At 44.6% G+C, this 25,633-nt stretch overlaps 1 protein-coding gene across 1 annotated transcript in view; it reads right to left on the reverse strand.

Moving 5' to 3' along the window:
• LOC138663586 (oocyte zinc finger protein XlCOF7.1-like) overlaps positions 1–25,633 on the reverse strand; it is a 169,796-nt gene that overhangs the window by 140,124 nt on the left and 4,039 nt on the right. The window contains exons 4-5 of the mRNA XM_069749843.1: positions 13,472–13,680; positions 12,810–12,974 (exon numbers count right to left, since the gene is read on the reverse strand). Of these exons, the coding sequence (XP_069605944.1) occupies positions 12,810–12,974; positions 13,472–13,680 (374 nt within the window). The remainder of the gene's footprint in view (positions 1–12,809; positions 12,975–13,471; positions 13,681–25,633) is intronic.

Raw genomic sequence — 25,633 nt, forward strand, 5'->3', positions numbered from 1 at the left:
TTGAACCCTTCTGGAGCGATCCCTCAGGAGTCCGCCACCGAGGGACACTTCGACAGACCCGACCCCTCTGCACCTTCCCACACATCTGATCCCTCGGTCCCTTCCACCAGCGCTACATATGTACATTTACACAGCTCTGATACATATGCACATGTACATACATTATTTAAGGGTGATGTACAGTGCTGTGCAAATTAATTGGGACAAAGCATTTTTTAAGTAAAATCGTAAGTTGATTACCAGTCAGTGATTCAAACCAGTTTTAATATATAATAAATAAATCTTGGTCAACTAGCCAGTGGAAAAAGGTAATTTTCAGTGATGAAACCCATCTTTTTGTTCAAGGGTACAGAGCAAGTGTTGTTAGAAGAAGCAAAAATGAACCATTGAGAACTGATCATATTCAACAAACTGTAAAACACCCTCAAAAACATGTTTGGGGGCTTTTTTTTAATTTTTTTACAGCTGATGTTACTGGGAGCTTATTTCCTGTTGATGGTATGGTGAATTCATCCAAATACATTGACGTTTTAAAACGTTTTATTGTGCCATTCATGTGTAAATGTGAAGGGACATTGCAACAAGATTTGGCTCCATGCCACAATTTCAAAGTGTGAGGAAATTCCTGGAAGAAAAAGTAAAAGTGCTGGACTGACCTGGCAATGCACCAGACTTAAATCCTATAGAAAATTTGTGGAGCATTGTGAAGAGATGTCTTGGCAAAATAGACTGTACAACCAAAAAACGCATGCTAAACAGTGCCATACAAGTGCGGTTCCATGATGAAGAATTTATGCAAAAATTTGGTAGAATCAATGCCAAAACGCATTGAAAATCTCATATCTGCTAAAGGAGGACATATTTCTTACTAAAATTAGTATGTAACAGTGCATTATAACATTTTATTATTTAATATTCAAAAATGTGTTTTTTTTGCTTTGTCCCAATTAATTTGCACAGCATTGTATATGGGATTATGACATGCTGAGAAACTGACGCCATGAATTTATGAAACCACAAGTAATTTTACACCTCTGAAAAAAGGTTACCTCCAAGAGCTTCCTGATGAACCATGAACAGGAATGGGGAAATGAGTTGAGGTCACAATATAGTGGTAGCTATGTGGGATTTACAGTCATGGCTAAAAGTATTGACACCCCTGCAATTCTGTCAGATAATACTCATTTTCTTCCTGAAAATGATTGCAAACACAAATTATTTGGTATTATTATCTTCATTTAATTTGTCTTAAATGAAAAAACACAAAAGAGAATGAAGCAAAACATTGATCATTTCACACAAAACTCCAAAAATGGGCCAGACAAAAGTATTGGCACCCTCAGCCTAATATTTGGTTGCACAACCTTTAGCCAAAATAAGTGCGACCAACCGGTAACCATCAATGAATTTCTTACAATGCTCTGCTGGAATTTTAGACCATTGTTCTTTGGCAAACTGCTCCAGGTCCCTGATATTTGAAGGGTGCCTTCTCCAAACTGCCATTTTTAGATCTCTGCACAGGTGTTCTATGGGATTCAGGTCTGGACTCATTGCTGGCCACCTTAGAAGTCTCCAGTGCTTTCTCTCAAACCATTTTCTAGTGCTTTTTGAAGCGTGTTTGGGTCGTTGTCCTGCTGGAAGACCCATGACCTCTGAGGGAGACCCAGCTTTCTCACACAGGGCATTACATTATGCTGCAAAATTTGTGGGTAGTCTTCAGACTTCATAATACCATGCACACGGTCAAGCAGTCCAGTGCCAGAGGCAGCAAAGCAACCCCAAAACATCAGGGAATCTCCGCCATGTTTGACTGAATGCCTCTTTTTTTTCTCCTGTAAATTCTATGTTGATGCCTTTGCCCAAAAAGCTCTACTTTTGTCTCATCTGACCAAAGAACATTCTTCCAAAACGTTTTAGGCTTATTTCAGGTAAGTTTTGGCAAACTCCAGCCTGGCTTTTTTATGTCTCGGGGTAAGAAGTGGGGTCTTCCTGGGTCTCCTACCATACAGTCCCTTTTCATTCAGATGCCGACGGATAGTATGGCTTGACACTGTTGTACCCTTGGACTGCAGGGCAGCTTGAACTTGTTTGGATGTTAGGCGAGGTTCTTTATCCAACATCCGCACAATCTTGCATTGAAATCTCTTGTCAATTTTTCTTTTCCGTCCACATCTAGGGAGGTTAGCCACAGTGCCATGGGCTTTAAACTTCTTGATGACACTGCACACGGTAGACACAGGAACATTCAGGTCTTTGGAGATGGACTTGTAGCCTTGAGATTGCTCATGCTTCCTCACAATTTGGTTTCTCAAGTCCTCAGACATTTCTTTGGTCTTCTTTCTTTTCTCCATGCTCAATGTGGTACACACAAGGACACAGGACAGCGGTTGAGTCAACTTTAAGCCATGTCAACTGGCTGCAAGTGTGATTTAGTTATTGCCAACACCTATTAGGTGCCACAGGTAAGTTACAGGTGCTGTTAATTACACAAATTAGAGAAGCATCACATGATTTTTCGAACAGTGCCAATACTTTTGTCCACCCCCTTTTTTATGTTTGGTGTGGAATTATATCCAATTTGGCTTTAGGACAATTCTTTTTGTGTTTTTTCATTTAAGACAAATTAAATGAAGATAATACCAAATAATTTGTGTTTGCAATCATTTTCAGGAAGAAAATGAGTATTATTTGACAGAATTGCAGGGGTGTCAATACTTTTGGCCATGACTGTATATATATTTGTTCTGGGACCTACTACATTTTGAATTGACACCCTATTTACAAGATGAAGAGGTATTTTGTCTGTGACAATATTGTAGCACTATTGGCACCATCTGGGACCGCTCCCTGCACACACCGTATAAGACCACACCCGGTGTATAAGATGACCCCCGATAAGTTTTCGTCTTATACGCCGAAACATACGGTAGTTCCTTTTTAATAAGGTCTAAATAAAGTATATATATTTTAATGGATGAGATTTTTCTTCGTGAGACGCATTTACATACACACAACTCTGCTACATATGCATATTTACATACATACAGCTCTATTACCTAAGCACATTTACATACACACAACTCTGCTACATATGCATACTTACATACATACAGCTCTATTACCTAAGCACATTTACATACACACAACTCTAAAAAAAAAAAAACACCAATAATGTAACCCACGGTGGTAAGCCACATACAATTTATATATACCTACAAAAAGGCACCACACATTGATGATATGAAAAAGATCACTTTATTAAATGTCATAAAAACACCAACCATGGTTGGAAATAGCCCACAATGGGCAGCAAGTGAGAAACAACATATACAGGATAAAAATGGGGGACACCTGGCAAAAATCACAGGAAAATATCCTAAAAATGGCTGATATAATACAATAAGACACACCTGTTAAATGCTTTGTAAGCAGGAAAAAATATGTAATACAATAGTCTTTGCAAGGTAGTCACAGTACAGTGTTACACACCTCTGACATATGTAGTCATAATGAGGGAAGGGGCCAAGTACGCCACATCAGTGAAAACAACAAGGACTGTGATAACCTAAGAACTAAAGTGCTACATCAGCTCATAGTTTACCCTGTGGGATAGATAGCCAGGCGTCCACCACACCCGACGCGCGTTTCGCAAGGAGTTGCTTCGTCCAGGGGTGGTGGAACGCTGGTGAGGTACCTTTTTAAGGAAGAAATAAAATCACACATAACAATAGACAGCTGTGGGAGGAGGCGCAAACACCGAAAAAAACAGATGTGACGAAAATTAGTAACGACCGCTGCCATGGCAACGCTCAAACAACCAAACGGAGGTTGATAGAAATAAATAAAAATATTGTGGCACAGGCCAGAGAAAGCGTGAACTCGTCGGCACATAGTGCCATGGTAAGTGCAGAACGCAGACAATAAAGTCCGCGATATCGGCGTGTTCCCATCTGAAAGCACTTCCGGGTGACTGACCGCAAAGGTGAAATGACGTAGGAGCGAAGGTGCCGAGAACCGGAAGTGCCGGGAATACAAGATAAGTGCGCCGCGCTGTTTACAAACAGTAACCCAGCAACGGACGCATAAAGTAACCAGTGGGGGCCGTGAAAAAAAGAAAAAGAAATAAATAAGAAAATAAAAAACCTGTGGGGGAGAATACTTATGTGGTTATTGAGCAGAAACAAATGCATATTAAAATACCGGAGCGGCATTGCATAGGATGTGAATAGTGGGCAAATGCCCACATACATAAGGTGAAAAACATGCAACACTGTAATGTGAACATTTAATAGCAATTAATAACAACCAGGAAAACCTAGATACACATGAAAAGATCACTTTAATACAAAGACACCGTAGCAGTGATGAGAGTCAGCTTGATAAACTCTTTAACTATAAAAACTGAATAAAATACGGTGAGGACTCCATAAAGTGAATGGTGTGCCAAGAGAAAGGAGACCTTGATCCACAACCGAAGGGCTCCATAAAGTGGACATAGTGCCATACAGAAATACAGAAGACAATCCACAGCCTAGATACAAAAGATACAAATGACATATTAAAACCAACGACACACACAACAGCTCAAACAGACGTTTATTAAGACACAACATAATTAAAAACAACCAAGACTATTGGAGAAAGGTAAGGAGATAAAATGGCCAATGTCAAATGTGGGGTGTAGACAACTACAGAAAAGGCTGAAAGCTATTATATTCGTTCAATCCAAACGGGGAAATGGTATTAAGTTTAAAGATCCATTTTGTTTCTTTCCGCGCTAAAAGGCGCTTCCAATTTCCCCCACGTGGACCTATGAATACCCTGTCAATGCCTTTGAATTTCAAGCCTGTAGGATCACAATTATGTACCGCCTTGAAATGGCGTGGGATGGATTTCAATGTTAAAGTATCTTCCACATTCGCGGCTCCTTCTATGTCTAAGATGTGCTCCCGGATACGTCTTCGGAGCTCGCGTGTTGTCATGCCCACGTAAATCAGGCCACATAAACAGGTGGCGTGATATACAACAGCTTTGGTGGTACAGTTGATACTGTGGGTAATCACATATTTCTTTGTTGAGTCTGAGTTGACAAATTCTTTGGATTTCTCCACATTTTTACATGCCACGCATTTGCTGCAGGGTTAACAACCCCACGCAGGGCCTTTAGAGCCGAAAATGAATTTAGGTGTGTCCCCCCTGTGGTAACTATGTACCAGATGATCACGAAGATTACAGGCTCTTCTATAGGTTACCGAAGGACCCTCCCCGATAAATCGGGAGAGAGTACTGTCAAGTGAAAGGATCGACCAATGCCTCCGTAAAATTTCAAACACCTCATGACTACGAGAATTATAGTCAAAAATACATCGTACCTTGGTGTCAGCTGTTTTGTCCTCTTGTAGTTTATTTTGAAGCAGATCATTCCGATTGCTCAACTGAGCTCGTGTATACGCTTGACAGATCGATTTCCTGCCGTAACCCCACTCTTGAAACCTGCTACACAGATCTTCAGCCTGTCTTTCAAAAAGAAGATTGTTGGAACAAATTCGTTTTGCACGCAAAAATTGACCTGTTGGAATATTATCGAGTAAATGCCTAGGATGTTGAGAAGTGGCATGAAGTAGCGTGTTGGCTGCCATCTTTTTCCGAAAGAGATCAGTCTGAATGTCACCTGATTCATCAACTTTAATGAGAACATCCAAAAATTCAATTTCTTGTCTGCTGCTTTTGTATGTCAACTTAATATTTAAATTATTCTTGTTAAGATGATCAAAAAAGGACTGTAGGTCTCTTTCTGACCCTTGCCAGACCACCAGCACGTCATCGATAAAGCACCACCATGCTATCACACCTGAGCAAAGGGCATTAGGGTTAGACTGGAAGATGTCCCTCTCCCACAGCCCCAGGAAGAGATTTGCATACGAGGGCGCACAAGACGCCCCCATAGCAGTCCCCTGGAGCAGCAGGAAGAGGGACTCCTTAAAATAGAAAAAATTGTGTGTTAATATAAAGTTCAAGGCCTTAACAAGAAAGTCACACAAGGCTGGATCACACCCACTGGTTTCCAGGAAAAATTGAGTAGCTTGTATTCCATCCTGGTGCCTGATTGACGTGTAGAGTGACTCCACGTCACCAGGCACATATCCTCCTCAAGGTGGATGCCCTCAAGTTTCCTGAGAGCATCAGTGGTGTCCTTGAGGTAGGATGGAAGGGTCTCAACCAGAGGTTTCAAATGAAAATCAATAAGTTTACAAAGAGGGTCACAGATACTGTTAATCCCTGAGACAATTGGTCTGCCAGGAGGGGTACTTGGGTCCTTATGTACCTTGGGTAATAAATATATTACCGCCACAGTTGGGTTCTCAATCAGAAGTCCCTCCATCTGTTTCATAGTGATCACGTCTTGTTCAAATGCTTGCATTAATAGATCCTTCAGCTCAGATCTAAATTTCAAAAGAGGATTGAATGTCAACCGTTTATAACATTTGTTGTTATTAAGTTGTTTTAACATTTCCTTTTCATACAGCTCAATTGGCCATAACACCACATTGCCACCTTTGTCCGAAGGTTTAATGATTACTGATTTTAAATTTTGTAGTTCCTTCAGAGCAACCCTTTCACGTGGAGTAAGGTTGTCTCTGTGGATGGACTCAGGGACATTTTGAATGTCCCTGATTACTGATCGGACAAAGAGGTCAATTTCTGGGTATGTTGTAATATGCGGAAATTTAGTGGATTTGGGAAGAAGATGGCTGGGAAATTTACCTTTTGGTGGATTCTCCGATTCCTCTGCCAGGTCCTCCAACATTCCAATAACTTGTGAGTCAGTAAATGTAGTTGGCATAGATATCTCCTCTGATTTAGAAAACATTTTTTTGAAAGTCAATCTCCTAGCAAAGACATGGAGATCTTTGACTGTTGTAAACCTGTCAAAACTAGAAGCAGGAGAGAAAGACAAGCCACGGCTAAGTACAGATATGTGATCAGCAGATAGTGGTACTTCTGATAAATTAATTACCTTAAGGGAAGAGTTGGAGTTCCCCAGGTCCCGAGTCGCTTCTTTTTGTCTTCTATTCCTTGGTCTTTGGCCTTGATCAACTCGTCGTCGATTGAACCTAAGCGAGTATCTCCTGCTACCAGTGGAAGATGTAGTTGACACTCCAGTTTGAGAAGCATCAGTCGATTCCATCATAGATGCATCATTTTTAGTTGCTTTTTTGATGTTCCACTTGAAGACCCGATTAGAGTTTTTGTCTTCTAGGTCTCTCTGAAATTTTTTAGTTTTAGTACCAGATATCTGATCATGTGTATCTAGGTTTTCCTGGTTGTTATTAATTGCTATTAAATGTTCACATTACAGTGTTGCATGTTTTTCACCTTATGTATGTGGGCATTTGCCCACTATTCACATCCTATGCAATGCCGCTCGGGAATTTTAATATGCATTTGTTTCTGCTCAATAACCACATAAGTATTCTCCCCCACAGGTTTTTTATTTACTTATTTATTTCTTTTTTTCACGGCCCCCACTGGTTACTTTATGCGTCCGTTTCTGGGTTACTGTTTGTAAACAGCGCGGCGCACTTATCTTGTATTCCCGGCACTTCCGGTTCTCGGCACCTTCGCTCCTACGTCATTTCACCTTTGCGGTCAGTCACCCGGAAGTGCTTTCAGATGGGAACACGCCGATATCGCAGACTTTATTGTCTGCGTTCTGCACTTACCATGGCACTATGTGCCGACGAGTTCACGCTTTCTCTGGCCTGTGCCGCAATATTTTTATTTATTTCTATCAACCTCCGTTTGGTTGTTTGAGCGTTGCCATGGCAGCGGTCGTTACTAATTTTCGTCACATCCGTTTTTTTCGGTGTTTGCGCCTCCTCCCACAGCTGTCTGTTGTTATGTGTGATTTTATTTCTTCCTTAAAAAGGTACCTCACCAGCGTTCCACCACCCCTGGACAAAGCAACTCCTTGCGAAACGCGCGTCGGGTGTGGTGGACGCCTGGCTATCTATCCCACAGGGTAAACTATGAGCTGATGTAGCACTTTATTTCTTAGGTTATCACAGTCCTTGTTGTTTTCACTGATGTGGCGTACTTGGCCCCTTCCCTCATTATGACTACATATGTCAGAGGTGTGTAACACTGTACTGTGACTACCTTGGAAAGACTATTGTATTACATATTTTTTCCTGCTTACAAAGCATTTAACAGGTGTGTCTTATTGTATTATATCAGCCATTTTTAGGATATTTTCCTGTGATTTTTGCCAGGTGTCCCCCATTTTTATCCTGTATATGTTGTTTCCCACTTGCTGCCCATTGTGGGCTATTTCCAACCATGGTTGGTGTTTTTATGACATTTAATAAAGTGAACTTTTTCATATCATCAATGTGTGGTGCCTTTTTGTAGGTATATATACACACAACTCTGCTACATATGCATACTTACATACATACAGCTCTATTACCTAAGCACATTTATATACACACAACTCTACTACATATGCACATTTACATACACAGCTTTGCTACATACCCACACTTACATACACACATCTCTGCTACACATAGATCTGCTACTTATTCACATTTACAAACACATAGCTCTGTTACCTGTTCATATTTACATACATAGCTCTATTACATACACAGCTCTACTACTACTACTATATATATGCACATTTGCTTACACATACACTGTATGAACATTGCCTCATTTTGCAGTTCCTTCCAAGTCATGCGATTGATTACATGATCTAAAAGATCATTGAGCTAGTCGGGTGGAAAGTTCTTCAGCTGCTCACTCAGGACATGCAGCCTCTGTGCAGGTCCCGGTAACTTCCTCTCCTGCTCTGCACCAATCACTTAGATAAGTGTGGGGCTGGAGGAGAGAGAGCAGTTCTCTCAGTGATCAGGAAGGACACTGTCTCATTGTTCTCTGTCACAGGAAGCTGCCTCTAGTTTATAAGGCTAGGTTCACATTGCGATAACAGCAGCCCGTTCAACACATGCGTTAATGGGCTGCTGTTAACGCAAGTGCCGACTTGTCATACCGCTAGCGCAGATAGAGCTAGCAGATGCTCTATCTGTGCTAGCAGTGACGGACCCGGAAACGCTGCAGCCCACGTTCCAGGGTCCGTCACTCAATGACGGAACATGGCTAGCGCACGTCCATTGTGGGCGTGCGCTAGTGATGCATCCGCCATAGGGCTTAATAGCGACGTAGCGGACTGCGTTACACCGCGTTATGCCGCAGTGTAACGTAGTCCATCTAACGGACCGCTAAACGCAGTGTGAACCTGGCCTTAGACACACTTACTTATTACCAAGATTTTTTCTTGGTAAAAGTGTGTCTTATAGTATAAAAAATTCTAAAGTAATTTCCCATTTTCATTTTATTATATGACGGTCTGTTATATGTTTTTGTACAATTTGTCAATAATATATATATAGTTTCTTCCGTCTGACTTATTTTTGATTGTCAACAAAATAGGATTTTCTAGTAATTTATTTTTCACACTCTAGGTATAATTATGACTTCTCCCTGTGTGGGATTTTTGACATTTAACTCCTTCGCCCTGAAGCCTGTTTTCAACTTCCTGACCAAGCCACTTTTTACAATTCTGACCACTGTTATTTTATAAGGTATTAACTCTGGAAGGCTTGAATGAATACCACTGATTCTGTTTTTGTGACATATTGTACTTCATAATAGTGGTAACATTTATTTGATATGACATGTTTATTTCTGAATAAAGCAGAAATTTGCAGACAATTTTGCCATTTTCAAACTTTTAAATTTGTATGCCCGTAAATCAGAAATCCAACATGTCTACTTTATATCAGCACAATTTTTGAAACATAAACATGATAAACAATACCAAAAAGTGACACCATTCTAAAAACTGCACCCCTCAAGGTGCTCAAAAGAACATTAAAGAAGTGTAACCCTTCAGGTACTTCACAGAAATTTTTAGAACGTGGAAGAAAAAAATAAACATTTAACTATTTTTCACAAAAAAATTCCTTTAGACCCAATTTTTTTTACTTTCACAAGGATAAAAGAAGAAAATGGACCATACAATTTGTTGTGCAATTTCTCTTGAGCATGCCAAAATGCCATATGTGGGGGAAGACCAATGTTTCAGCGCATGGCAGGGCTCAGAATCGAAGAAGCACCATTTTATTTTTTATGCAAAATTTGCTGGCATAATTAGCAGGGACCGTGTCATGTTTAGAGAGCCCCTGATATGCATAAGCAGTGGAAACCCCCAACATGTGACAACATTTTGGAAACTAGAACCCTCAGGGAACTTATTTAGATGTAAATTGAGCACTTTGAACCCCCAGGTGCTTCACAGAAGTTTATAACATTGAGCTGTGGGAAAAAAAAAACAATAACACATTGTTCACACAAAAATGTTTTTTAGCCCCAAATTTTGCATTTTCATAAGGTTAACAGGAAAAATTGCACCACACAATTTATTGTGCAATTTCTCCTGAGTATACCTTTACCCAATAGCTGGAGAAAAACTACTTTTCAGGCACAGTTCAAAGCTCAGAAATGAAGAGTTCATATTTTGCTGGACTGGTTTGAATGTGCCATATCACAAAAGAAGAGCTCCTGAGGTGCCAGATACTGATACTCTGCAAAGCTTCTGCAGTGCAATGCATCAGAGTAGCGTCTGACAGGCAGGGGGAGGCATGTCAGATTCTGCTCTTAGCAGGCGCTCATAGGCTACCTTCCCTGAAGGAAGCTGCAGCCATCTTGTTGCTCAGGGTCACCATTGAGATCATTGGCACAACGCGATCACATCGCGTTGTGCTGATGGGAGAAGACAGGGAGCTCACTCCCTCTGCGATGCTCCTCAACGTCGCTGTCACTATATACAGCGCATGCGTGATGCAAGAGTTTAAAAGGGTTGGACAACCCCCTTCTCATTCCTCATGTTTGGTCCTGTAAAAATAACACTACTTAAATAAACCTCCCATGCCGGTGTCATTCCAGTGATGTCGGCACTTGCGTTTCCGGGGTCTATGTGAGGTTGTTACATTATGTGAGCCCTGCACCCAATCAGCACTGGTGGCACTGTCCCCACCTTCAGACAAACTGAACAATAAGAGGAAGTCAGAGAGCAGCCACGGACTTGGCTTCCTGTTGCTGTTCAATACGTCCGAAGGCAGAGACAGTGATTGTGCGCAGGGTTCATGAGATGTACCGTATTTTTCGGACTACAAGACGCACTTTTTCCCCCCCAAAAAAGGGGGGAAAATGGGGGGTGCGTCTAATAGTCGCAATGCAGGCTTACCGTGGCGGCAGAGGTCCGGTGGCAGAGGTGCAGCAGAAGTGCGGCGGCAGAGGTGTGGGGGCAGAGGAGGCGCAGTAAGCGGGGTCCCTTTCTCCGGTGAGGTGATGCAGCAGCCCGGTATGCAGCAGAGCCGGGTGAATCCTGTTGTTATCGGTGGGCGCGGCCATTTTCCTGAGGCCGCGCGTGCGCAGATGAAGCGCTCTGCTTCCCGGGGCTTCAGGAAAATGGCCGCGGGAGGCCGCGCGTGCGCAGATGGAGATCGCGGCGGCCATTTTCCTGAAGCCCCGGGAAGCAGAGCGCTCCATCTGCGCACGCGCAGCCTCAGGAAGATGGCCGCGCCCACCGATAACAACAGGATTCACCCGGCTATGCTGCATACCGGGCTGCTGCATCACCATACCGGGGAAAGGGACCTCGCTTACTGCGCCTCCTCTGCCGCTGCACCTCTGCCACCGCACCTCTGCCGCTGCACCTCTGCCACCGGACCTCTGCCGCCACGGTAAGCCTGCATTGCCTGCACGGTAAGCCTGGGACCCCTCTCACGCCATACCTCTCACTGCACCTCCTGATCCCAGCACCTCCTGATCCCAGCACCTCCTGATCCCAGCACCTCCTCATCCCAGCACCTCCTCATCCCAGCACCTCCTCATCCCAGCACCTCCTCATCCCAGCACCTCCTCATCCCAGCACCTTCTCATCCCAGCACCTCCTCATCCCAGCATCACCCCACCTCTGCCGACACCTTGCCTCCTGTGACCCTGCTCTGCCACCGCCAGCCCTCAGGTAAGATACTGTAAATTCGGACAATAAGACGGACCCCCATCTTATAAAAAATCTTTTTTTCTGCAATTTTCACCCCCAAATTTGGGGTGCGTCTTATGGTCCGGTGCGTCTTATAGTCCGAAAAATACGGTAACGACCTCACATGAGCATAGGGAATGTGAGTATCGACACAGCTGGAAAGGCACTGGCTAGGAAGGGGAGTATAAGTGATTTTTTTTTAACAAGGCCAAATTTGAGGGATGACAAAGGGTTGCCCAGTTAATGGACAACTTCTTTAAGAAAATATAATTTTTGGTTAAAACATTTCCAACATTCTGGACATGAAAAAATGCTTCTCTCCTGTATGAGTTCTTTGGTGTATAACAGCATCTGATTTCTGGCTAAAATATTTCCCACAATCTGAACATGAAAAAGGCTTCTCCCCTGTGCGAATTCTCGGATGTCTGATAAAACTCGATTTCTGGTTAAAACATTTCCCACAGTCTGAAGATGAAAAAGGCTTCACCCCTGTGTGAATTCTCTGATGCTTAACACAATCTGGTTTATGGCTAAAATATTTCCCACATTCTGAACATGAAAAAGGTTTCTCCCCTGTGTGAATTCTCTGGTGTACAACCAGATACGATTCTAGATTAAAGCATTTCACATATTCTGAACATGAAAAAGGCTTCTCCCCTGTATGGATTCTCTGGTGCCTATCAAGATGCGCTTTCACTGTAAAACATTTCCCATATTCTGAACATGAAAAAGGCTTCTCCCATGTATGGATTCTCTGGTGCCTATCAAGATGCGCTTTCACTGTAAAACATTTCCCACATTCTGAACATGAAAAAGGCTTCTCCCCTGTATGGGTTCTCTGATGCTTAACCAAATCTGGTTTCTGTGTAAAACATTTCTCACATTCTGAACATGAAAAAGGCTTCTCTACTGTGTGGGTTCTCAGGTGCATAACAATATCTGATTTACGGCTAAAACACTTCCCACATACTGAACATGAAAAAGGTTTCTCCCCTGTGTGGGTTCTCTGGTGCTTAACAAAATGTGATTTAAGACTAAAACATTTTCCACATTCTGAACATGAAAAAGGCTTTTACCCTGTATGGGTTCTTTGGTACATAACAACATCTGATTTCTGGTTAAAACGTTGCCCACATTCGGAACATGAAAACGGCTTCTTCCCTGTGTGAATCTCTCATGCCTAACCAGATCTGATTTCTGGTTAAAACATTTCCCACACTTGGAACAAGAAAATCTATTATCTGCTTTGTGAATTTTTTGATGTAAAAAAAAGACTTTTCAAAGGGGAAGACTATTACCATTTTCTGAACATGAAAATGGCTTCTTTGCTTTTTGAGCAGTTTGTTTTTTAATGCTTACTTTGTGACTTTGATTTTCCTTAGTAGTTGGTAATGAATCAAAAGACAGGACCTGTTTCAAAGGATCAGATGATAGATCTTTGCTGTGAAGGGATGATGGTATATCTGGAGTAATGGCATTCACTTCAAGTGTAATCTGTGGGATCTCAAGATCATCCAATTTAAAAACTGAAGATGTCAGCTGTCCCTCTGATCTCCTGGTACGTTCATCTGCCAAGAATAAAACCAAATATTTTTTAATAAAATATCATTCAATTTCATATTTTGGAACATTTACTACTTTAACTGACTGTAAAAATGGCAAATTATGTAAAAATATTGAATTATTGACAGTCTAATAGAAAACCTAATTAGATGAACCAGTAGAGCATGGTGTTCAACTTTTTGTTCATTCTGCCTGTCAAAAAAGAAATAAAAAACACCAAATGTTATGTAGTAAAAAATTAGCTTCTACTCATCTCACAAAAAAACAAGTCGCAACTCAGGTCCATCATCTGTTAATGGAAAAACAGAGGTATCCACATTATTAGTGGCTCAAAGGATCTTGAAAGGCAACATGGCTTCCATTAACCAATCTAGCACAATTCACCCTATCAAAGTCAAATCTCCCCCTCGCTTCTGAGCCTTGCAATGTGACCAAACCACATTTAGCATCCATGTATTTGGTATTACTACAGAGTGAAGAACCCATTTAGTTTACAGTGTGTGTCTCCTGGAGCACAATCTGGGCACTATCTGTTGGGTACTAAAATGGCAAATTTCTACTCTCCAACTTCCACTGCGTGCCAATTTCAGGATAGTCTTAGTTACTCACCAGTTAACAGTGTTTTTCGGAGTCTATGACAGCACCACAGAGAGAGGGGATCTACCCTTCAGGAACAGGAAACCTACAGATACATAAGGGCCGCACCTCTCCCACGCATCAGTTGGTTTACAGAGCACAAGAGGACCACCAAGGTTAATAACATGATTTATATACAATAATATTACTACTAACTATTTAGCACGTGTGGAATATAATAAGGAAGAGGTGTATGCCCAGGGCTTAAAAAGACGGGAGGGTATGCACGGGTGCTGTCATGGACTCTGAAAAGCACTGTTAACCGATGAGTAACTAAGACTTTATTCGGTCATCCATGACAGCACCACAGAGAGAATTACAGAGAGTAAAAGTATTTAGGGAGGGACTTCGGCCTGCAGCACTCTTACACCAAAGGAGAGGTCTGAGGAGGCACCCAGATTTAATCTATAATGTTTAAAAAACATGTTTGGGGAAGACCAAGTAGCAGCCTTACATATTTGTTCGATCGACACCTCCAATCTCTCCGCCCACGAGGCTGCTATGGCTCTAGTGGAATGCGCTCTTAGTCCTTCAGGCGCCGCTCTGCCCTTTGAGATGTAAGCCCGCTAAATAACCTCCCTGATCCACCTAGCTAGCGTACTTTTTGATACTCTAAAGCCTTGCTTACTACCCTGATAGGACACGAACAGGGCATTATCTATCTTCCAGGGGTCAGTAACTGCTAGATACGATAGGATACATCTCCTTACGTCAAGGGTATTTTAGTTACTTTTCTTTTTCGTTACAAGGATTAGGGAGGAAGAAAGGAAGAACTATTTCCTGCGTTCTATGGTATCTGGAAACTACCTTAGGTAGATATGCTGGATCAGGTGAAAGTATTACCCAATCATCCCTAAGTTGCTTATAAGGAGGAAGCTTGGATAACGCCTGGATGTCACTTATTCTACGAGCTGACGTTAGGGCTACTAGGAAGGCTACTTTAAGGGACACCTGATTGCCCTTAACTGGGGATATATTCACATGCAGGAGTCTGCTACAGACTCAGTCTGCTGCAATTCATCTTTTAACTTCCATCTTTTAAATTACATCTTTCTAATTATGATTCTGAATTAGACTGAATTGGACTGGAATTGACTGGAAGGTAACAGAATACCAACCACTACAATGTTTCGGTTTCTTTTCTCTTTCACCCCCATACAACTTTCCTTCTCACAATCTCCTGCAATCCCTCCACCTAGTAAGGAAATAGTCATTTCTCCCTCCATCTTCGCCAGCCATCTCACCTTCTCCTCAGAACTGTTCCTCCACATAAAATGCTTTTTCTCCAGACACACACGGCCGCATCATGTCCTATCCTGCTCCCACCTTCTAATGCTCTGTCTGTTACTTCTCATTGCTGGTGACATATCCCCAAATCCCGGCCCTCCCCAATTCATCCCCACACTCGTTTCTAACCCCCTGCCACGATCCTCCGCATGTTTTCCCAACCACGACAGCCTCATACCCATTCATCCAGCCCCCACTCCCCCACTCCCCCTACTTGGAGAACTATGGAACGCACGCTCCATCTGCAACAAACTGCCATTTATCCATGACCTCTTCATCACCAACAAACTCTCCTTCCTCGGCCTCACTGAAACCTGGCTCACCCCCTCTGACTCGGCCTCTCCAGCTGCGCTCTCCTATGGCGGATTCCACCTCTCTCACACCCCTCGCCCCAGCAACAAACGCGGTGGAGGAGTTGGCCTGCTCCTGTCCGACACCTGCTCCTTCACTCCAATACCGCTACCACCCTCCGCTTCTCTTCCCTCGTTTGAGGTGCACTGTCCGCATCTATTCCCCCTCCAACCTCCAGCTGGCTGTCATCTACCGCCCCCCCAGAACTAGCCATCTCCACCTTTCTCGACCACTTCACCACCTGGCTACTTCATTTCCTCTCTGTTGACATCCCCACTATCATCATGGGTGATTTCAATGTCCCCATTGACACTTTCACCTCAGCTGCCTCTAAACTTTTATCACTGGCTGCCTCCTTCGGCCTCACTCAATGGTCCTCTGAGGCCACTCACAAAGATGGCCACACGCTGGACCTCATCTTCACCCGCCTCTGCTCCCTTACTAATCTCACTAACACACCCCTCCCCCTGTCTGACCACAAACTACTGACATTCTCGTCCCTCTCCTCTCCTAGTGTGCAACCCCCACTCCACAAACTCACTCACCCTCGCAGAAATCTCAAACATCTCAACTTACAATCACTTTCTGAGTCCCTTCTCCCTCTCACAGACATAGCTTCCCTTCACGACACAGATGCTGCTGCCACTTTTTATAACACCACAATAACAGCAACACTCGATTCGGCTGCCCCACTCATGCATAGTAAAACTCGTACAATTAACAGGCAGCCCTGGCTGACCAGCCTGACCAAAGAATTGAGACGGGCTTCCAGGATTGCTGAGCGGAGATGGAAGCGATCCCACTCTGCCGACCACTTCACTGCATACAAGCAGTCCCTCGCCAGCTTCAAGTCTGCACTCACTGCCGCAAAACAAACTTACTTCTCATCTCTCATATCCTCCCTGTCCCACAACCCTAAACAGCTTTTCACTTTCAATTCTCTACTCCGTCCCCCCGCACCTCCTCCCTCCCCCCTCATTTCTGCTGATGACTTCGCCTCTTTCTTTAAACAAAAGATCGATACAATCAGAGAAAGCTTTGGCCCACAGTGCCCACTACCCCTCTTAGCTCCACAACCCTGCTCCTCAAAAACCAGCTTCTCCACCATGACAGAACAGCTCTCCACCCTCCTGTCAAGATCACACCTCACCACCTGCACGCTTGACCCGCTCCCATCCCACCTCATCCCTAACCTTTCCACGGTCTTCATCCCAACCCTAACGCACCTCTTCAACCTCTCACTCACAACAGGTGTCTTTCCCTCATCCTTCAAGCATGCCAAGATCACACCCATCCTCAAAAAGCCCTCCCTCGACCCATCCTCTGTGTCTAGCTATCGCCCAATATCTCTTCTCCCTTATGCCTCCAAATTGCTGGAGCAACACGTCCATCTTGAACTGTCCTCCCACTTCTCCTCCTGCTCCCTCTTTGATCGGTTACAATCAGGCTTCCGTTCCCATCACTCAACTGAAACTGCCCTAACTAAAGTCACCAATGACCTACTAACTGCCAGGAGCAAGCAACACTACTCTGTCCTCCTTCTCCTGGACCTGTCTTCTGCCTTTGACACTGTAGACCACTCCCTTTTGCTACAAATCCTCTCATCTCTTGGCATCACAGACTTGGCCCTTTCCTGGATCTCGACATATCTGACAGACTGAACATTCAGTGTCTCCCTCCCCCACACCACCTCCTCACTTCGCCCCTTGTCAGTCGGTGTTCCTCAAGGCTCTGTTCTAGGACCCCTACTCTTCTCCATCTACACTTTCGGCCTGGGACAGCTCATAGAATCCCATGGTTTGCAGTACCATCTCTACGCTGATGACACGCAGATCTACCTCTCCGGACCTGACCTCTCCTCCTTGCTTACCAAAATCCCGCACTGTCTGTCTGCCATTTCAGCCTTCTTTTCTGCTCGCTTTCTACAACTGAACATGAACAAAACAGAATTCATCATCTTTCCCCCGTCTCACTCTACCCCTCCACCAGACCTATCCATCAATGTCAATGGCTGCTCACTATCCCCAGTCCCACACGCCCGGTGCCTCAAGGTGATCCTCGACTCTGCCCTCTCTTTCAAGCCACATATCCAAGCCCTTTCCTCCTCCTGTCGTCTCAAACTCAAAAATATTTGCCGGATCCGTGCTTTCCTTGACCGCACCACTGCAAAAACGCTAGTGCATGCCCTTATCATCTCCCGCCTCGACTACTGCAACCTCCTACTCTCTGGACTCCCCTCTAGCACTCTGGCACCACGCCAATCCATCCTACACTCTGCTGCCCGACAAATCCACCTGTCCCCCCGCTATTCCCCAGCCTCTCCCCTGTGTCAAGCCCTTCACTGGCTTCCTATCGCCCAGAGACTCCAGTTCAAAACCCTCTCACTGACATACAAAGCCATCCACAACCTGTCTCCTCCATACATCTGTGACATGGTCTCCCGGTACCTACCTACACGCAACCTCCGATCCTCCCAATTCCTCCTTCGCTACTCCCCTCTCATCTCTTCTTCCCATAACCGCATCCAAGACTTCTCCCGTGCTTCCCCCATACTCTGGAACTCTCTACCCCAACACATCAGACTTGCGCCTACCTGTTGTGAATTCTGTTGTCGGGCTCCCTCCTGTGGTCATGAATGGTACTTCGGCTGGTTCTGTCCATGGACTTCCTCTGGTGGGTGTTTCTGAGTTTCCTTCCACAGGTGACGAGGTTAATTCGTTAGCTGGCTGCTCTATTTAACTCCACTTAGATCTTTGCTCCATGCCACCTGTCAATGTTCCAGTATTGGTCTAGTTCACTCCTGGATCGTTCTTGTGACCTGTCTTCCCAGCAGAAGCTAAGTTCCTGCTTGTATTTTCTTTGGTTTGCTATTTTTCTGTCCAGCTTGCTATTTTTATTGTTGTCTTGCTTGCTGGAAGCTCTGGGACGCAGAGGGAGCGCCTCCGCACCGTGAGTCGGTGCGGAGGGTCTTTTTGCGCCCTCTGCGTGGTCTTTTTGTAGGTTTTTGTGCTGACCGCAAAGCTACCTTTCCTATCCTCAGTCTGTTCAGTAAGTCGGGCCTCACTTTGCTAAATCTATTTCATCTCTGTGTTTGTATTTTCATCTTTACTCACAGTCATTATATGTGGGGGGCTGCCTTTTCCTTTGGGGAATTTCTTTGAGGCAAGGTAGGCTTTATTTTTCTATCTTCAGGGCTAGCTAGTTCCTTAGGCTGTGCCGAGTTGCATAGGGAGCGTTAGGAGCAATCCACGGCTATTTCTAGTGTGTGTAATAGGATTAGGGATTGCGGTCAGCAGAGTTCCCACATCCCAGAGCTCGTCCTTTATTATCAGTAACTATCAGGTCATTCCGTGTGCTCTTAACCACCAGGTCCATTATTGTCCTGACCACCAGGTCATAACACCTACCATAGAAACCTTCAAAAAGAACCTGAAGACTCATCTCTTCCAACAAGCCTACAGCCTGCAGTGATCCTCAACCTACTGAACAGCCGCACAGCCAGCTCTTCCCTCTCCTAGTGTATCCTCACCCACCCCCTGCAGACTGTGAGCCCTCGCGGGCAGTGTCCTCCCTCCTTATGTACTCGTGTGCCTTGTTATCTGCTCATGTTTAATGTATTTGTCTATATTTGCCCCGTATTCACATGTAAAGCGCCATGGAATAAATGGCGCTATAAAAATGTATAATAATAATAAAATAAAAAATAATAATGGAGGTTGATGAAATCGGCTCGAATGGGGCCTCTGTCATGGCCGTGAGGACTAAGTTTAAGTGCCATGGCATGACTCTATTCTTCAATATTGGCCTAGACCTACTTGCCACCTTAATGAACCTGCTAATCCAATAATTCCCAAAAATGTTACAGCCAAAGAGGGCCCCTAAGGCTGACACCTGCACGTTAAGATGGTTAGGGGATAAACCCATGTCTAGACCTTTTTGTAGGAACTCTAAAATCTGGTCTATTGGTGCTGATTGACCAGCTACCACCCCTGAGTTTTGAAGGAATCTTTTTCAGATCCTAATGTAAATTTTAGTAGTGATTATTTTTCTGCTTTTAAGCAGGGTGTTGATCAAGCCTGGGGAAAATCCTCTATCTTTTAGCAGCAACCGCTCAAAATCCACGCCGTCAGATGCAGGCCACCCACCTGAGGATGGTAGACTGGGCCCTGAAATTGGAGATCCGGGATGTCTGATAGGACCCAGGGGTCGGATAATGACATGGTCCTGAGGCATGAGAACCATGTCCTCCTGGGCCTGAACGGGGTAATCACTATAACCCTGGCTTTGTCCTTCCTGATTTTTCTCATCACCAGAGGAAGTAGAGATAGGGGAGGAAAGGCACATGCTAGCCTGAAGTTCCATTCTATCAGAAAAGCGTCCACTGACAATGGATTCTCTCTGGGATTCAGAGTGCAAAATCACCTCACTTTCTTGTTTTCTCTGTGGCGAAGAGATCCACCTCTGGTTGACCCCATTTTTCCACAATGAGGTCGAAGATGGAGGTTTTTAGGGACCATTCTCCCTGCCTTAAGGTGTTGCGGCTTAAGTAATCCGCCATAGTATTTTCTATCCCTTTTATGGGAAGAGCAGTTAACGAGGGAAAATGCTGTTCTGCTAGTTGGAACAGACGATCTGCCACGTTCATCAGGGGTCTGGAACGGGTCCTGCCTTGATGATTGATATACGCCACGGTGACCTGATTATCGGAGAATATTCGTATGTGGTGGCCCTGTAGATAGACAAGGAGTTTTTTAGCCGCTTGCTCCACTGCCGTTAACTCCTTCAGGTTAGAGGACATTCCTTCCTGAAGATGGTCCCAAAGTTCCTGGACTATAATTTCACCCATACGAGCCCCCCAACCGGAAGGGCTAGCATCTGTGGTGACTATATGGGTTATGTTACATTCCCAAGGGACCCCTGTGCCACCAGCCAAGGGATTTAATAGCGTTTTGGGACAGAGTCAGCTGGACCTTTAGGTGACCCCCCAAATTTTTTTGTGTAACAAAACCTCGCCCTGCAATTTCCTTGTATGGTACTGGGCCCACCGGACCACGGGAATACAGGATGAGAGAGAGCCTAAAAGAGACATCGCTTTCCTGAGGGACATGGTGGGATTATTGGAGGAGTTTAGAACTTGATAGTGCAGGAGAACTATCTTATCGAGAGGTAGATGGCATTCCTGATTCTGGGAATCTAAGGTCAGGCCTAAGAATTGCTGCACTCTCATGGGCTGTAAACGTGATTTCTTGATGTTTAGTAACCATCCTAATCGTTCCAGGACAGACATTACTTTCTGTAACTACTCCAAACAATGATCCGCTGTTTTACCTATGATAAGGAAATCATCGAGGTAGGGGATTACCAGAATATCAGACTCATGCAGATGGGCCATAACCTTGGCTATGACTTTAGTGAACACCTGAGGGGTGAATGATATACCAAAGGGAAGGGCACCATACTGAAACTGTCAGACCGACCCGTCTAAATGGACCGCTACCCTAAGGAATCGCTGATGGGCTGCATAAATGGGAATATGGTAATAGGCATCCTTTAAATCTAACACCACCATAAAGCAGTTTTTAAACAATTATTTTATTACGGAATTGACAGTTTCCATTTTGAGTGGTTGTACGACCAGAAATTTGTTGAGCTCTAAGGTTTATTATAGTTCTGAAGAAGCCGTCTGGTTTATGGATCAAGAATAGAGGGGAGTAGAAACCTCTACCCCATTCTCCCTCCGCCACTTCTGATAGAACCTTTTTACTAAGCAGGTTACGAATTTCGGTTTCCAGGGCCACCTGTTCTGTTGGGGAAGATTTGAGTGGGGTATTCCTGAACCTATTTTGGGGAATACAGGAAATCTCTAACCGCAGACCCGTGGCTATTATTCCCAGGATCCAATTGCTATTGGAAATCAGGGACCTGGCCAGGTAGAAGGCAGACAGCTAGTCATTGGGGTGGCTGCTTGACCTCACGAGATGGTTCCTGCTGCCCCCCACCTCCAAAAATTAGTCCAGTACCTTTCCTCTTTTTATAATCCCATCTGCCCTGATCTCTGGACGGCCTTCTACGAAAAAAATCTTTTCCCCGTGAAAGAAAGGACTTCTATAAGAGGTGGTCAGCAGACTGGGAATTTTCTTTTTCTCGTCCCCGGCTTTTTCCAGAAGTTCGTCTAGTACCGGCCCGAACAGATATTCTCGCTCACACAGGATAGAGCAAAGACGGGATCTGGCTTGAATGTTCCCTTGCCAACACTTTAGCCATAAAGCCCTGCGAGCCGCATTTGATAGCCCCGCAGCCCTGGCTGCCATCCTTGCTGAATCTGTTGACGCATCGGCTAGAAAGGCTGCGGCATTTTGGATTATTGGCAGGGATTTTAGCATGGATTCCATTGAGGCCCGATCTTAGCTGGGATTCAAGTTGATCCAGCCAGACCGTCATTGATCTGGCTGTGCATATCGCAGCTATTGCCGGTCTTATAGCACCTGCAAACATTTCCCAAGTTCCGTTTAGAAATGAGTCTGCTTTTTTATCAAGCGGATCTTTTAAGGAAGCCATGTGTTAGGAGTCGAGTTTCCTCTGCTGCACAGGGGGAATCTCGATCCGTGTCTGCTGCGGTCTCCCATTCGGTATCGGCCGCAGTGGGCTCTGCTCAGCGGAGACGTCGCTCCCAGCGCCTCGCTGGGGCTGATTCGGTGCATAGGGTCACTACTGCCTTTTCTGGCTTTCCTATGGTACCCTGCACTGATCTGCGGCGAGCGAGCCTCTCTGGGACTAAGTCCTTGTTTACTCACACTGAGCATGCCCAGGGCAGGGTCTCCCATTGGAGGTCGAGGGCCACATGTTCGGTCACATGCTCAGGTGCTGCAGTACATTCCATTGGTCCTTCTGGAAGGTCCTGAAAGGGCAAAACATGCTCAGGTACTGCAGCACTTTCCATTGGTCCTTCTGGAAGGTCCTGAAAGGGCAAAAACTTCAGTAGCAGCTTCCTGTGCTGCAACTATATAAACTGCGCATGACCGCACGGCCATGAGCTAGTATTGTCTTATGTTATGTGCTTTGCGCCAGTGTGGTCACATGTATGTGTGTTCAGGGACCCGGCTGAAATAAGCCCCTAGAATGCTGGCTCCTCCAGCGAGGAGATTGAGTCTGAGTGTATTCAGGGACCCGGCTGAAATAAGCCCCTAGAATGCTGGCTCCTCCAGCGAGGAGTTTTGTGTGTTTGTGTGACCACTGACTGCTCTCTGTTTGGGCAGCTAGCCTGTGCCTCTGTGGAGTCTAACAGGGCACAGTGCTTTCCTTTCACGGCTACTCAGTGAATTAACTGAGTTAGTCTATACCGCCATATAGCTCCGCCGTTTGCTAGCAGCAGGTACTCCTGCACGGTGGACCCCGGGCTGCGAAGGCACCAATATCAATAAACATCTCTATTTACTCGGTGCGTTCCGCTAGCCCTAACACCATGTCGTCGAAGGGAATGGAGGATTTTTTGGAAGCTTTGGCCACCGCTGCATCTAATTTCGGTGCCTTATCCCATCTGTTCACCAATGGGTCCTCAAAGGGATATCTCCGTTTAAAAACTGGTGCTAAGGAGCCCTTTTTTCTGGCTTTTTCCACTCCCTATTTATCAGGTTTTACACCTTGTCATTTAGTGGGAAGGACCTACGTTTTCTTGGGTCTAGACCACCAAACATCAGGTCCTGTGCAGAAAGCTCCGGTTTTGCATCAGCTACCCCCATAGTGGACTGAACTGATTTAACCAGTTTGTTCATTTGATCCAGCGGGAATCAAAACCGGTAGGAGTCCTCTTCTGAAGAGGCCTTTTCTAGGGGCAACAGAAGAGTCTCATTCTGAAACACTAGCTTCCCTTTTCCTTTTAGAAGATTCCCCTTGGGAAAAAGATTTTAGGGAATCCTTTACTTCTCTTCTGATAATTTCCCTTAGATTCGAGGTAAAATCAGGGGTTTCTTCCGCCACCTGTGGGCCACCTGCGGGAGTGGAAAAAATGCAATGGCCCATGTGATTAACTAGGACTACCGCTATATTTACTTTTTTTTTTCTTCTTTTCATTACCATCTGTCGCACACATGACTGACATAATCTTTTAGGGTAGGTGTCTGGCAAGGGACAATTGCAAAGTGCACACTCCTTGTTTTTTGTTTTACCAGAGCATTTTTCCCCTAAAGAGAAAACATAGGAAAAGAAAAGAAACTGCATCAGGGTACATTCACGGAGATCTCTTACCCAAGCAGTAGCGGTAGGTACCGGATTACTGGGGGAGCGAACCGGATATCTCAGTCTGGAGGAACTCTTGCGGCTGGGCTGATCACTCTGTCCTCGGACTTTCAGTTGAGGGTTCGCATGAGACAGATGATCTGTAGGGCATTCTGTCCTCCAGGAACAGGAAACCAACTGATGCGTGGGAGACGTGCCGCCCTTATGTATCTGTAGGTTTCCTGTTCCTGAAGGGCGGATCCCCTCTCTCTGTGGTGCTGTCATGGATGACAAAATAAAGTGTCTGTGGAGTCAAAATAGTCACTCCTCCTATAGATTAATTAACTGAGGGTTGTAATTTCCAAAATGGAGTCATTTTATAGGGATTTCTAGTGCTCTGATTTTCTGCCATTTTGTTATATTGAGGCCTCTGCAAATGATGTGTCCCATCTCCTCTGAGATCAGCTCCTGAGACGTCTGCTCCCGTATTGATTTTGCAGGCGACGCTGGTAATGGACGAAACGTCGTAACCGAAAACTCAAGCCACTAAGGTTACAGTGCTTGGGACCTGTAGTACCATCCAGTCTGGCAGTGTGTGTGCGCCAAATCGTGAAGCATATTTCTGGAAGCTGCCAAATACAGCCTTGTTCTCCTCTGGTTCAGTCCTCTGTGCTCCATTCTCGGCTGGTGTATTTGCTTCCTGTTGTAACCCTGGCCTGTTTACGGACTACTCTTGTGTGTTCTGATTTCGTATGTTTTCTGCCATCCTGGTTCTGACTCTGCTACCTAACTATTCTTCATCCCATCTTACACCACTGAACAGTAGGCAACACCGTGGCCCAAGCTTAAAGGTCTTTGTGTAAATCCAGATGTATGTAGAGGGGTTAAAGGGTGATGAGCAAGATAATACCTAGGATCTGGAAAACGAAGAAGTCTGTTCGTGGTGCCATATTTAAAGGTGCCCGGTGACCCTGAACAGTGACCCTGAACAGTGCCCCCAATACATTGTGTCTGCAAACTGTTCCAGCGAGATCTGCATCTAAATAACTAAATAGCACTCATTATATTCTTAATCCTGCCATGTGCTCAGACAGTAGTGTACAACAGTATATATGGTATTGTTCAATTATTGGAAAATAATTTGTAATGTCCACTTGTTTCCTTATCCTTTGTGAAGAATTCCAAAGTTACCACCACATAAAATGAAAGAAAAATGGGCCCTGATTAGTAACACAAAACTGGCTGCGGAAAGTGGTTAATCAGAGGATTTTGGGCACGAAGTACTGTAGTCAAACTGAGTATAGACAATAACACATCTACTGAAATGATCAAACTCAACAGTCTTCATGGATAAAATATGAGAAAGTAGTGGTGAAACCTCTCTGGAGTAATTAAAGTATGGGGCTTGGTGGCTCTTCGCAATCTAAACTATCATAAGGGCCAATATTTTTGGTCAGATGAGTTTCAAGA

This window comes from Ranitomeya imitator, chromosome 2, assembly GCF_032444005.1.
Source record: "Ranitomeya imitator isolate aRanImi1 chromosome 2, aRanImi1.pri, whole genome shotgun sequence".
Taxonomy (NCBI): Eukaryota; Metazoa; Chordata; class Amphibia; order Anura; family Dendrobatidae; genus Ranitomeya; species Ranitomeya imitator.